The sequence below is a fragment of the Neopelma chrysocephalum genome, unplaced genomic scaffold (assembly GCF_003984885.1).
Source record: "Neopelma chrysocephalum unplaced genomic scaffold, ASM398488v2 Primary Assembly neopelma1_76, whole genome shotgun sequence".
Taxonomy (NCBI): Eukaryota; Metazoa; Chordata; class Aves; order Passeriformes; family Pipridae; genus Neopelma; species Neopelma chrysocephalum.
In genome coordinates, this window is record NW_020897737.1 from 10532005 (window position 1) to 10545499 (window position 13495).

Genomic DNA, 13495 nt, shown 5'->3' on the forward strand with positions numbered 1-13495 from the left:
TATAAAACACTGTCTCACTCTGTATAAACCAGCTTACAATATGAATGAAAAAAAAAAAGCTATGGATCATGAAGCAAGTGGGAATGGATAATCAATTTTTAGCACTAATATCATGGGTAAGGCCAATAACTCTGAATGAGTTATGGAAGTCTGTTCTCTGAGCAGATATGTCTCCTTTTGAAGCAGTCTCTTTTTACCCCAGCCTTAATAACAGAAAAATTGTTGATTAAAACGTATTAAACAAAAACAAACGTGTTTTCATCATCTATCATATTTCTTTTTAGAAATGTAAAATTCTCACAGGCGGGCTGGCTGTGGGAGGCACAATAAAAATGGACTAGAAAAGCCTTTCAGCTTTACAAACACAGGTTCAGATCAAGCTTAAGTAAGTGACAGGCGAAATGGGACTATTGATTTTCACCTAGTCCTATTTGGCTACAGCAAAAACTGGGACCAACAGTGTCTTAGCACTGAAAGGGATGCCATCAGACAAAAGATAACGCTTCTGTTGGAGAACATCTGCAGTGTTATTTATAGCAATCAAGATTACTGGACCAGTTGAGATTACTAGAGCTGAAAGACACCAGAGAGTAAATTTACATCCCCCTATTTCGGGAGGTCTTATTTTCCGTGTTTGGCAGTGCTTTCTGCCAGGTCTGTGCTCCAAATCTCCTTTCCAGTTACATGATGTGTGTGTGAAGGTCAGGCTGGGACACATATTTTTCTTGAAAGTGGCCTGCCAAAGAAAAAGAATCACATGGAGTCAAAAATCCTCTGATGACCAGGAACCAAGGCAAGTGATAAGTTCTGCCTGATTTTCCTTTCTGCCCGTGCACCCATCTGCCCCATAGATCACCTGGAAATCTGCTGATGAGCTTCAACTACCACGAGGAGCTGTGGCAGGTTCATCTCTAGGGGAGTTACAACGTGAGTGCTGATGAATACAGATCCGGGTCAGGAAGACTGTGCGGGAAGAGGTGATCTTTTTCTGCTTTGCTGTGCACATGAGCAATTTTGTGTCATTCAGACTACACCTTTGGTTTAAGGTCTGGTACATGTAGAAGTGGTCTTTGGCTGACTGGATTGCAGAACCTGGTCTTTGGCTCATGATGGCCAAGGAAAGATTGCACGAAGCACTGAGAAACAGAGGACAGACCTTTATGCAAAATGAAATACATTTGTTGGGCTGTAAAATCTACCAGGAGGCCTTATCGTCAGGGGTATTCCCTGAAACTATTCATAAATTGATTTTGAAAAACCATGAGATATCAGATGGAGAGAGAGCACTCCAACAGCATGGGATGGGACATGGTGCAGAGGTCCTTGAGTCCTGTGGGCCCTGCTCCTGCAAGAATGTCCTAACAGGTCTTTGAACCAAATGTGATCTCCAAGGCTGTGTCCCTTGCTGTTGATAATAGATAAGGAGTCAGGCCTTGCCTTGCCCGAGAGGTATCACGAGTAGATAAGTAAGTGGAGTGGACTCACAACTCCATCACAAACTTGCAAGATCAGACCTTAGGGATCCTATTTCAAAAGCCCTCAGCACACACTGTCAGGACTGGGTTTCCAAACATCTTGGTGCTGGTTTGGGTTTGTGAGTTGTGTCCGAGGGGTTCAGGAATGAACACAGGGAGTTCTGTATAAAGCCTGACCTTCACTGTGACTGATTGATGCCTGAATCTCTGGCCCAATGTGACTGAATTAGGACCAAAGAAGGAGTCAGAGCCAGGGTTAAAATGCAAGAGTTTCTTGCTCCTGTACTGCTCTTCTACCTTTCTGATTTTGGTACCCCTCTCCTGCTGCTGTTTAAAGACACAGCAGGGCTCAGTGGAAGGTTGTGCATCTGCCTTCTCCATTTCCTTACATCAGGGGATTTGTGTCAGAAGTTCAGCATTGCCAAATGTCATTTTGAATGATTTTGTAGTTCTAGGTCAATAAACTCCTCACCATTATAGGGGAACTGAACAATGCATTACTTCAGTTGCTACAGTGGACCTTTTTCTTAGCCATGGACATAAAACATGCAGTTCTCAATGATTCTCAGTAGTCCGACATTTTCTAATTCACATCTTTAGTTAAAAATAATTTTCTTTCTTTTTTTTCCAAATGGGGATGCTGTGTCACTATATGTCATGGAATACCATGACTAGAGCTTCTCAAGACCTTGTAGCTGCAAAAGCTCTACTCTTGCTGCAGAGAAGAAAATACCAGAGAATAGTGAGAGAGCAGGGCAGAGAGCAAGAAAATTCTCTGTGCACTTTTTTTTTATTAAATTAGATGGATAAACATCTTATCAATTTAAAGTCTCTTTGTAGTGACCTATCTTCAGCAATATCTGAAGATTATGTTCATCCCTTATTTAGTAAGGCTGCTTGTCAGTTTAGGGGAGGATTGGAGTGAACCCGCCCCAGCCCTGGGAGAACTAGGATGAGAATAAATAATGTGCTGGTGGTACTGTCTCCAATGTAGTATGGAGTAGTAGTATGTGGTATGTACCTTCTTACACACGTAAGAATGTTGGATTCATAATGTTATTCTGAAAATTACCTTAAAACACATGCAATATTATGTTTTATAGATATGTATTTTTTAACTTGATGTTGTGGAAGACAAGTAATGATGGCAAAGATCCCTTTTGGTGCCTTAGACTGCTGAACACTGTATGTTTCTCCCCTCAACCCACCATTTACTCCAGTTGGAGGCAAGGAACATAGTTTGGGATTTTTTACCGACTTTCCATGGTGCAAGCCAGGCACAATGGCTACAGGCAGACCCATTATTTACCTTTCAGTGGCATCCTTTCCCTTGGAAGCTGAGGAACAGGCAGCTTTTGTTCTGAATCCCACTCAGCCCTTCAACACACAGTAGGGACGGGGAGTGTGGCAGCTCGTCTGCCCGCTCCCATTTCTTCCTGCAGGCACCACGTTATATATCCCTCACAAGCCTGACCACAGCTTTCAGAAACATCCAATAAATCAACAGTTAAAAGGGAAGAGTAGACATGGGGAGCAGGTGCTTATTATGTGTGCATCTCTGGAGAAGAATAACCCACAGTGTATTTCCATGCCCATTTGAAATGGAATACGACCATGACCCTGCAAGTGGCTCTGCTTGAATTGTTCCTAGCATGATGTTTTACTCCTAATATTTTCATTGTCTGCCTCCATCAGTTTTACCTCCCACTGTAGCATTAATTTTGTATGTGAATATGGAGGCTGTGCTTTAAATAATACAGCATATGCTTTTTATTTGCCATGTAGAATAATATTTTTTTGGCTGATTTATGCTCCACCTGGACAAAATTATTTTTTATGATGGGTTTATTTCATTTGTTCCCACATCCCCAAATGGAGGGAAAAAAGAGAAATCTTGTAAACCACCAATAATGATGGACACAGAAATCTGCTTTGAAATACAAATTTACTGCAAAAACAGATTCTCTCCAGGCATGTAAATGAAAAAATGCTGTTGTAATAATTTTAAGCCTGCAAATGCATGGTACTACTGGAGAGAGTAATCTTCAAGCTCTTGTATCATCCCTTACACAATGCTGGGAGTACAGAGAAATTCACTGACAGCTATAAGCTATTCCAGGAGAACAAAATTACACATATGGCTACAGCATGGATTTAATTTAGGTCTTTTCAAAACTTCATCAAAGCCAGGACAAAACCCTGTGGTCTTTCAGTTTGCAGATTTGCCACAGAACTTCATAGGCTAAGCTGCCAAATCTACCTAATTTCCAGTTTTCACAAGGGTTGTGGAAAAATATGTTACTTGCCATTGAAACAAGTTCTTTTCAAACAGATGATGTGAGTTTCAATTAAAAAAATATACTGAAAAAGACTGGTAGTATTTTTATGTTAATCTAAAACCTACAGAAATACTCATTATGAACAGATTTCTAAAAAAAAAAAAAAAAAAGATTCATACACAGTCCTTAGCACAACTTTGTTACTTCCAGCTTTTGGTGCTTTTTGTAATGCCACTAAATATTAATCATAAAAATACATAATAGTCATAGCATTCAGAAAGCTCTGATACTATTTTTGGTTGTAATAGTCATCTTTAACCATACAGCATCCTCCAGCCAAAACCACACTATAATAGCAGTGCATATAAAAAGGACACATAACGCCTCCGTGTCAGCTCTGAACTACAGAGCTTGGAAAAGTAGGATATTCTTTCAGAGCAGTTTCCCTTTTAATACTCAACGTAAAAAGAAGAGATAGGACTTTCACAGGAAAATCCTGCTGCTTCTAGTCCCACCTTTTAAGTCCTCATCAGATGGCAGAAATCCAAGCTGATGTCCCCCCCTTGGCATCTTCTGGCAGCAACCAGAAGACTTGTTCCTATGCAGACCCCTCCTCCCCATACAAAGTTCTCCTCTAGCCCCTCGTCCTGCCACATCCCCAATTCACCAGCTAGCACGGAAAGCTTTAGTGATGGTGGCCACCTTTGTTTTGCTCCATCTTCTTCTCTTTCCAAGCACAGAGAAGTGAAGAATTTATCAACAGCAAGCCAGGCACTGAAAATCAGTCACTGATTTAAAACGAGGAAATACAATCTACAGGACTCTATGAATGCGTATGGCATCTGTTTCACCACCTAGACAGCTCCGGGCCTTTCAAACAAAACCAGAGCTCCCGTTTTTCCACCAACTCGGCGGGATGAAGAGGCAGCTGCTGCGGGAACCGTGAGCTGGCAGACGGGAAGGGGAGGCAGTACCAAGAAAGGTACAGTAGATGGCACTGGAGAGGCGCGGCAGACTCCGCTTGTCACCTGAGGATACCTGTGAGATTTACCCCTAAGCTAAAGCGGGTTAGAAAATGTGCAATTTAGATTTATCAGTTCAGGAGGGAGATTCAGATAAAAACAGTTGAGCTGGTGAGATTATTAAATGCAGAACCCCCATACTGAGACGATGCTCACCTTACTACGCGTGCTGATGGAAGTTAAATAGGGCACTGTCCCCTCCCCAGCTGCACCCAGGCGATCACACGGGAGGCAAGGTGATGGAAGGAGAGTGGGCAAGTCGCGGACAGAAACCTTCCTCCACTCAGGAACGTCTCCTGGGAGCTTAAGGTGGCACCCTTCCCACATGGGAACAGCAAAAGCAGCAGGGACGGTGCCAGTTTGGGTCAAAGTGGGAAGCGCAAATCGGTATTTCCTGATGTCAGCCCCCACGTACCAACCCGATAATGTCACAGAAAGGTGGTCTCGTGTATTTAATTTTATCAGGCGGAAGAACTCTGATATATGCTGCGCTCAGTTCACAGCTCCCGTGCAGATTTACTCGGCGCTTTAGCATGCGTGCTGCCTCGCTGACAGAGATTAAAGGCTCTCCTCAGAGCCCCAGGTATTACGCTCAAATGTATAAATCAGGGCTTAATATATAATATTTGTCCATAAAAATATATCACGGTGGCATTCGTTTGACTATCTGCATATTAAATACTATTACAGAAAAGTCATGAGCTTATTGAGGATTACTTTGCTACACCAGCAAAGTCTCCTGCCATCATAAACAGGCATCTTTGCTGCCAGAGCACGGCTGGGTGGCCGAGAGGAAGGGGCAGGTTTTGCTAACACCATTCATGGCCCAACACGTGCCCCAGCCATGCTGTGCTGCTCCAGGAACATGCTCCCAGGCTGGCCTTGGTCTCTGGCTTCCCAGCACTGGCCAAGAAGGGCAGGGATCGTGGTGGAAATGACACCGCAAGCCTCTAAAGGAGAAAATTGCATGATGTATCGCCACTCACGAGCACCCGCCAGAGAGCTGTTTAGAGTGAGATTACAGTCTCAGAGGAGACTCTCATGCCTCTTGGTCACAGGGTTACTACGATGATGCAGTTGTAACTTGTATGCGGGAGGTAGGAGGGATTTAAGCAGTGGCCGGAAAGAAAAGCTGGATCAAACCTCCACAAACCCTGTTCAGATTAACCCAGATTCCTGAGTCCCCAGCTTTAAAGGACTTGAAATCAGCCAAATTGCTTCTTTTTCCTTGAACAGAAGACAAAAACTGAGAGGGAGATAATAAAGTTTATACTTTGGCCACGAGTTTAGAAGCAGCATTTTAGACTGAACAGAAACAAAGCTCCCCAAAAATAAGAGTTCATGCAGTCCAGAGGTCTCGATCCTACTCATGCCAATTCCATGTTAGCACAGCTATATGGATTTCCCTGCATTTGCTGCTGACTTACAGAGGTGCAAGGGAGAGAAAATCAGACACGGTTGCAATCTATCCCCCCTTCATCCTCTTCATTCCTCTTTTTTTTTTTTTTTACATCTTGTAAATTCCTATTATTAACACAGGAGAAAAAAAAAAAGAATCCTTGGGATCCCTGGTGCATCCTTGGAGTGGCTGCAGCCTCAGTGTGGATGACTAGACAGCCGCCACTGTGCCACATAATGAGGAGCACACATGCTGCACCGGGAGATACTAATGAGGGAGCTACAGCCCCCTTAGCCCTCTCCAGTAAATCCGTGTCTGCAAGCCATGTTTTATTTATCAGGCTTATTATGGCAGCACTAAGGAGCCATTTGAAAAGGGCTGCTGCTGTCCTGGGCACTGCACACCGCAGTGCCTGCTTCGACCATCTTCCAGAGAAGATGGATGAGGCTGGCAAAAGGTAGGGGAGAGGGATGCTATGCACACAACCATGCGAACAATCTGTGGCAGCATTTGTCCCATCGGCTCCTTTAAGGAGGAAGCGCCTGTTTCGATCTCGTAGTGCTAGCTAGCTGATCCCAGGCCCTGAAAACACACAGTAACTGGCAAATAGATTGAAGCTGTACATGTAATTATTTCCAGGAAAGCTTCTGAGGAAGCAAGGACTTGACAGGTCTAGAGAGACCCGGGAGCAAACTGCAGAGCCAGGCGGCTCAGAGGGGCTTCACAGGAGCTGCCTGAGATGGCCACCTCCCTGCCCAGCACTGCTCCCTGATCCCAGTCCCAGCAGAGGTCCCACTGGACTCCCGCACTTGTCACCATGCACACAAAACACTGCTGCGCTGTGCCGTGACATGACACTGCAGAGCCCTTGTTGTGTGGCTTCTGGCAATGTGAGGTCTCACGCAGATTTGCACGTGTGCCAAAGGGAAGAGGGATTTGCCATCACCGCTGCCTTCTCCAAGCATTCTATTCCTGACCCCTCTGCACATCCTCACAGAGATTTCTGTCCACTTTGGAGAATAACTGTGCTCACGGAGGACCAACAGAAATAGGTGCAAAAGGCGGCTAAGTGAAAGATAGGACAAAGATGAGTAAATCTTTGAAAAACTTACACCGCAGGTCTCAGCAGGACTCAGACAAATTGGTCTGCATTCCTTTAACATATTAGATTTCTACTTACCCTGTTCATTAGCATGTTAAGCTACAAGGGCTGATTATATGAAACTCATGGAGAGGCATCAATTAAGATGATAAATTTACATACATTCCTTCTGGATGAGGAATGAAGGGTTTCCTCAGTTCAGAGTTTGGTACAACTGGACTCGGTTTCAGAAAGAGAAAGAAGTGTTAAATGCGTGCATCTGTACTGCCTCCCAAAAATGATGGAAGCAGTTCACAAGTTTGAGCAAAAATGTGTGTCAAATAGGAATAGAAGGAAACAACTCGCAGTTTCCAAGGCTGAACTCTAATCTGCTGTGTCACATTGACAACAGATTATAAGAGGAAGTGAAATTCCCAAGAGATGCTGCTCTTACAAGGCTGGCCCAAATGGTGTTCCCAGGCTGCAGAATGCAACGCTAAATATTTGCACATATTTATCACTTTTTGCCCACACAAGATCTTATCTTATTTTGCAAACATTGTGCAGCAGAACAACTTCCTATCCGCCAAAGTGTAACCACTGCTGGTCTGCAGTGTGCCAGTGGCACTTTTTTTGTGCCAGCATGTGTCTTGGGAAAACTGTGAACAAAGACGGTTTGTTATCTTGTTGCCACTGCATAGAGAAATTAGATAGGCCTTGCAAATGGTATGAAAACCCACGCAAGTTGACAGAATCATCTGTCTTTTCTTGAAAAACACTGCGCAGCTGCTAATGTTGCCAGAGGAGACAGGCCACTAACAGCACTGATCCTACAGCCAACTTTTGTAGCACTGGGACAGCAACCTCAGTGCTACTGGGGCTAAAGACTGGTGTACAGCTAAGTGAAACAGTTCATGCTGGTAATAGCTCAGTAACAGTTAAATAGTAATAACTGTAGTTCATCCCTGTTATTCTTCAGGAAGAAGAAAGGAAGAAAGCTCTTGTCCAGAAAGAGCTGAACACCACCAGACCTCATTCATTACAGAGAAAATTAATATTTAAGTAATATAGTAACTTATATGTGACTTCTGCTTTCCTGAATAATGGCACCAAATCTGTTCAGGCAGAGAGGTGTTTTCACCCCAACACTGCTGGGTGTGTACATTAGGAGTGCTCCATCCAGTTGAGGTGCTGGAGAAAGTCTACTGTTTCATGTTGTTGTATTGTTTTCCTTATCCAGGACCCTGTACTGGGAAAAAGTACATGTTTACACCTTCTTGGACTGCCAGACAGTGAATTGTAGCTTTCTCATTGCTCAGGACACGAGATAAAGGGTTTCCAGCTGATTCCCCTTCCAGGCCACAATAACAAGATAATTCTAAAGAGGAAGCATTTTAAACAAGTGCCACTTGCATATAAAAGTTTGTGCGAAAAGAGCCATTTCTTTTTGTCTTGTGTGCACAGCCATGGCAATTACATACCAGTGGAGTTAGGAATATGTGCTCCTTTATTTTGTTTTAACCGAAGAGCAATCAAACCTACTAGGCTTGTGCTAATGATATACATTATATGTACCAGAGACAGTTACACCACATACCAAAATTGAACAGAACATAAGGAAGTTAAAAAAAAAAAACAAAAAAAGCCCCTTGCCTTGCCTTATGCTGTTAAGTTTGACTTGATTATGATCTGTCTCAGCCTAACAGGTGAGGCACATGCCTGCACAGGCTACAGCACTGCACTAGTCCTACACTAAAATAAGGAAACATTTACAGCCAAAGGTGGAAGCAGACCATGTGGCTATACATTTTGGGAAACAAAGAGAGTAGGTGCCGGTGAAAATTATTTTGTGCTCCATCCATTATTTGTATTTGTAGTATCATTGCACTGAAAACACAAGTGCTTGCAGCTCCAAGCTGGGTTATCTCTGCCAATTGTTCCTCCTGGCCAGCCAGTATGCTGTAACCTCAGGTAAAAGACTTCAGTTTTAATTTGTTCAGATGGTTAATTGTTTTGTTTTAATTTGGAAAGTTGAACAATAAACCAATTCCCCTTGTTTCTAAAGATTTATTGCTTTTTCCAATTTATTGAACATTCAGTGCAGGCTGTATTTCAATTAAAGGCAGCAAAACCGTTAATGGTGTATTAACGACACACCGCATGTATGTAGATGCAAATATAAGTCGTGGCCAATTTTCTGGCCTGGTGAGATTATTTTTTTTTATTTTCTCCGTAGTGAATTATCTGCGAACAGCTCATAATTTTATACCAGCCCATATCTCTGGCTACTGCTTAACCACAAGTATTTTCAGCGCACGAGCTGTCTGCGGCCCCATCCCTCACACAGGGAAGCGGCCTCCAGCCTTCGGGTTGGAGTTTGGGCGGCACCGGGGTCTCACAGGGGCTGCGGGGAGCAGCGTTGCGGGCAGGAGCTGGGGCAGCGCCGGCGGGGGAGTGGGGGTCCCGCGGCCCCTCAGGCCCAGCTACTCGTCCCTGCGCATTCGCTGCCTCATGCGCTGGATGATGCGGAGCACGGGACGCCCCCGGCGCAGCCGCTCCGCCCGCGGTGGCCCCGGAGCCTCCGGGTGATGCTCGGCCGGTTGCCATGGCAACGCTCCCCACCCCCTTCATCCCGGCCCCACGTGACCCGCGGCGGCGCTCGCGCCCAACCCGTCTGTTACCAGGGCGGGGGCACGCGCGAGGAGGGGGCGCTCTTGTTTCCCATTGGCTGCCGCCGCGGCCTTGCTGATTGGCCGGAGGGGCCGCCGGGCGGCGCGCCGATTGGCTGCGGCCGGGAGGTGAGGCTGTGGGGTGATGCCGGCCGCCCCGCGCTGCCCCGGACCGCAGACAAAGGCTGCCCGAGGGCTGCCCGAGCTCCCCTCCCGCGGGCTGGCACGGGTGGACGAGGGAGGGCGGCGGGGAGCGGCGGCTGTGGGACACGGTCCCGGCCGAGGGCCCGCCGCGCTGCGATAGTCGCCGCCGGGGCACGCGGAGCGCGGGAGGGGGGGCGGGGTCGGCGTCACGCTCGCCGAGAGCGCGGCAGCCAATGGGCGGGCCGGGGGAACGCGGGCGGCACGCGGGGCCCGCGTGTCCCCGCGGCACGGCCCGTCAGTCACCTGTCAATCAACCGCGCGGCCCCGCCCGCAGCGCGGCCCCGCCCCCTCCGGCCGCCGCGAGGGGCGGCGGGCGGTGAGGAGGGGTCGGGAATGTAGAGGTGGTGCGGCGCTGCTCGGTCACGGAGCCCCTCGGGCACCGCGCCCCTCGCCGCCGACCCCCGCTCGGGGTGGTGCCGGTGCGCGGGAGGGTTCTGCGACCGCCAGTATCGTCTCCCAGGGTTGGGGGGCGGGGGTTGCCACCGTCGCCTAACCGGAGCGGGGAGCGGGCAGGCGGGATGCAGCGCGGCTCCCCCGGGGACTCAGCCCCGCAGTTCCCAGCGTCGAGCCCGCCGTGTCCCGTCCCCCCTCGGCGGCGGTGCGGGATGTGCTCCCGGCGCCCTCCCCCGGTGCGGGGCGAGGGGCGGGGCCGGCGCTGCGCGGCCGCCGCCCGCCGCCTTTATCTGTGGTGGCGGCGCGGGGGGTGGCACTGGGAAACACCTTGGTGTGAGATACGCGCTATAAATACGGTGCCGGGGATGGGAGCGCGGCCACGGGCGGCGACGAAAGGCTCCGGAGCACGGTGGGTGCCTCCCCCGCGCCGGGTCCGTCCCTTGGCCGGGGATCGCCGGCTGGGGACCGCTTGAATTTTAATTTTGCGGTGCGGGGCTGCCATCCATCTCGGGCTGGCTCCCGGGAGGAGTTGCGGGGGCTTTTTTCGGCTTTTGCCTCGTTTAGTACGGAGGGGAGTGGCTGCTGCAGCAGGGGAGGTGGAGGGCGAAGAGAAGGAATGGGAAGGGAAATGCTGAGGAAAGGAGATGGGACCGGGAATAAAGAAGGCGGCGGGGGAGGATGAGAGGGCGCTGGCGGGAGGGGACGGGACGGGAAGGCGGGCTGGGAGAGGGAGGAGGGAGAGAGAGGGAGGGAGGGAGAGCAAGCAGCCCCTAATCGCGGCGCCCGCCGCCTCCTCCCAGCAGGACTCTGCTCGCCAGCAGCCGCCGAGCCCAGCCCGCGGCGGAGGGCGGCCGGTGCCGCTAACGCGGAGCAGGAGGAGGAAGAAGAGGTCGCCGCCGGAGGAGCCCTGCGGTCCGGTCCAAGCCTCCTCGCTGAGCTCGCCCGCCTGGCCGCCGACATGATGCAGATCTGCGACTCGTACAGCCAGAAGTACTCCCTCTTCAACGCCATGAACCGGTTCATCGGCGCCGTCAACAACATGGACCAGACGGTGATGGTGCCCAGCCTGCTGCGGGACGTGCCGCTGCTGCTGGAGGAGCTGGACGCGGCGGGCGCCGTGTGCCCGCCCGGTGATGCTGCCCTGTCGCCCGGCGACCCCGGCGCCTACTTCTCCCGCAGGGACATGTACAGCCACTACATGCTGCTCAAGTCCATCCGCAACGACATCGAGTGGGGCGTGGTGCAGCCGGCGGCGGGCGAGGAGGCGGCCCGCAAGAAGGACAAGCTGGGCGGCGGGCCCGCCGAGGAGGGCGAGGGGGAGGAGGACCTGGAGCAGCAGTTCCACTACCACCTCAGCGGACTCCACTCGGTCCTGTCCAAGCTCACCCGCAAGGCCAACGTCCTCACCAACAGATACAAGCAGGAGATCGGCGTCAGCAGCTGGGGGCAGTGAGCGTCGGGGTGGGGAGCGGGAAAGGGGCGCCCGGCCCAGCCCGGCGGGAGCGGAGCGGGAGCGGCGCGTCCCCGCCCGGCGCTGCCGCTGCTGCCGCGGCGGTGGCGAGGGGCAGCGCCCCGGGCCGAGGCTCCCCTGCGCTCTCCCAGGACTGCAGCAGGTTTTCTACCAACGCACAAGCGAGAGAGAGATGTAAATTAATCAATACTAGTTTATTAATTATTTTGACCCCCTCCGTGGTTTTTTCACTGTACGGTCCGGGGGGAGCAGTTGCTGTGCCCGCCCGGGCGGGGAGGCTGAACCCCTACGTGTACGAGGTGGTGGTGTGGCTGGCTGATAAGGAGGCTCAACACAAGCCGATGAACATAACGAAACTGGCACTAAATTGCTTCTCTTACCCCGGAGGGAACCCAGTGGGCTAAGGAGCATCCCTCTGTTGCGGGACAGATGGCGGGTCCCACGGTTGTACATGTACTGGAGTTTATTTAAACCTTTTTTACTCAGATGTAGAGTATATTCTAAAATAAATGCAAATGTATTAACTAAGAGTGACTTAAACTTTTGGTATGATTTATGTTTCTTTAATTAAATGATATTTTTAACATCTGAAGTTCTTCTGTTGTTCTAAGTTATTTCTGAGCTGCCTTACTGGACACAGAAATCTGCATAGTCAAGAGAGGGGGGTTTGTGGCTTGCTTTTTTTCCCCCCCACAAAGGGAACAATTAGGCAGTGATAACTCAGCATACCTAAAATGTACAAATGACTGTATTAACTGCACCATACATGGCCTGAGTTTTGGTAAGCTGTTCCCAGCAGACAGTGCAGTTGCTCTGTTTGAATGCTGGCTTGAAGGTCAGTGCCTCTTTAACAGAATCTGAGAAGGATCGAGTCATGGTTACTCTGCAGGCAGCAATTCATGGAAGTTGGAGCAAAGCCTGGGAATGACTCTTGCTTTTTTTCAGGAAGTGTCTTAATGTACTGTGGGGAGTTCTTTTTGTCTCTCTCTAAATAGGTCTGGGATACTTGCCTCCCCCACCTCTTGCATTTCTCTCCTCTGTAATCCTCCTTGGATACCAGGAATTAATCAGGTTTATGTTATCCAGATTGTATTGATTTTCTCTACGTGTTTTTTTTTTTCATTTCCTGAAGTAAATACCTCAGAATTGGGTGTCTATATTGTTCTAATATTAAAGTGTACTTACTGATTGCGATACGATGTATACATAAAACAGAGGGTAACTATTTAATAAATATGTATGTCCTTCCATAACCTAAGTTCTCAGGGACTGAAGTACCAAGTTTGTAGACATCTCCTTGTACTGAGATGTCACTTTGTATTATTATTCTCAAATTTAGCGCTTGTTTGGTGGTGGTGGGTTTGTTTTTTGTTTTAAAAATAGAAAAAATTTTCTCTCAGCCCAAATTCATATTTTTGCCTAAATTCAGATGTTTCATAGCACTTTATTTTTCAGCCCAACTGTTAGGACATTGTAGTAAAGCATGAGCTCTCCAGACATGG

General features: G+C 48.8%; 1 protein-coding gene across 1 annotated transcript; it reads left to right on the plus strand.

Annotated features, from left to right (window-relative positions):
* Positions 1-10819: 10819 nt before the first annotated feature.
* On the plus strand, positions 10820-12583 carry MID1IP1 (MID1 interacting protein 1). The gene is made up of 2 exons (XM_027689141.1): positions 10820-10931; positions 11326-12583. The coding sequence occupies exon 2, from the start codon at positions 11481-11483 to the stop codon at positions 11973-11975; it is 495 nt and encodes a 164-aa protein (XP_027544942.1). The 5' UTR covers positions 10820-10931; positions 11326-11480; the 3' UTR covers positions 11976-12583.
* The last annotated feature ends 912 nt before the right edge of the window (positions 12584-13495 follow it).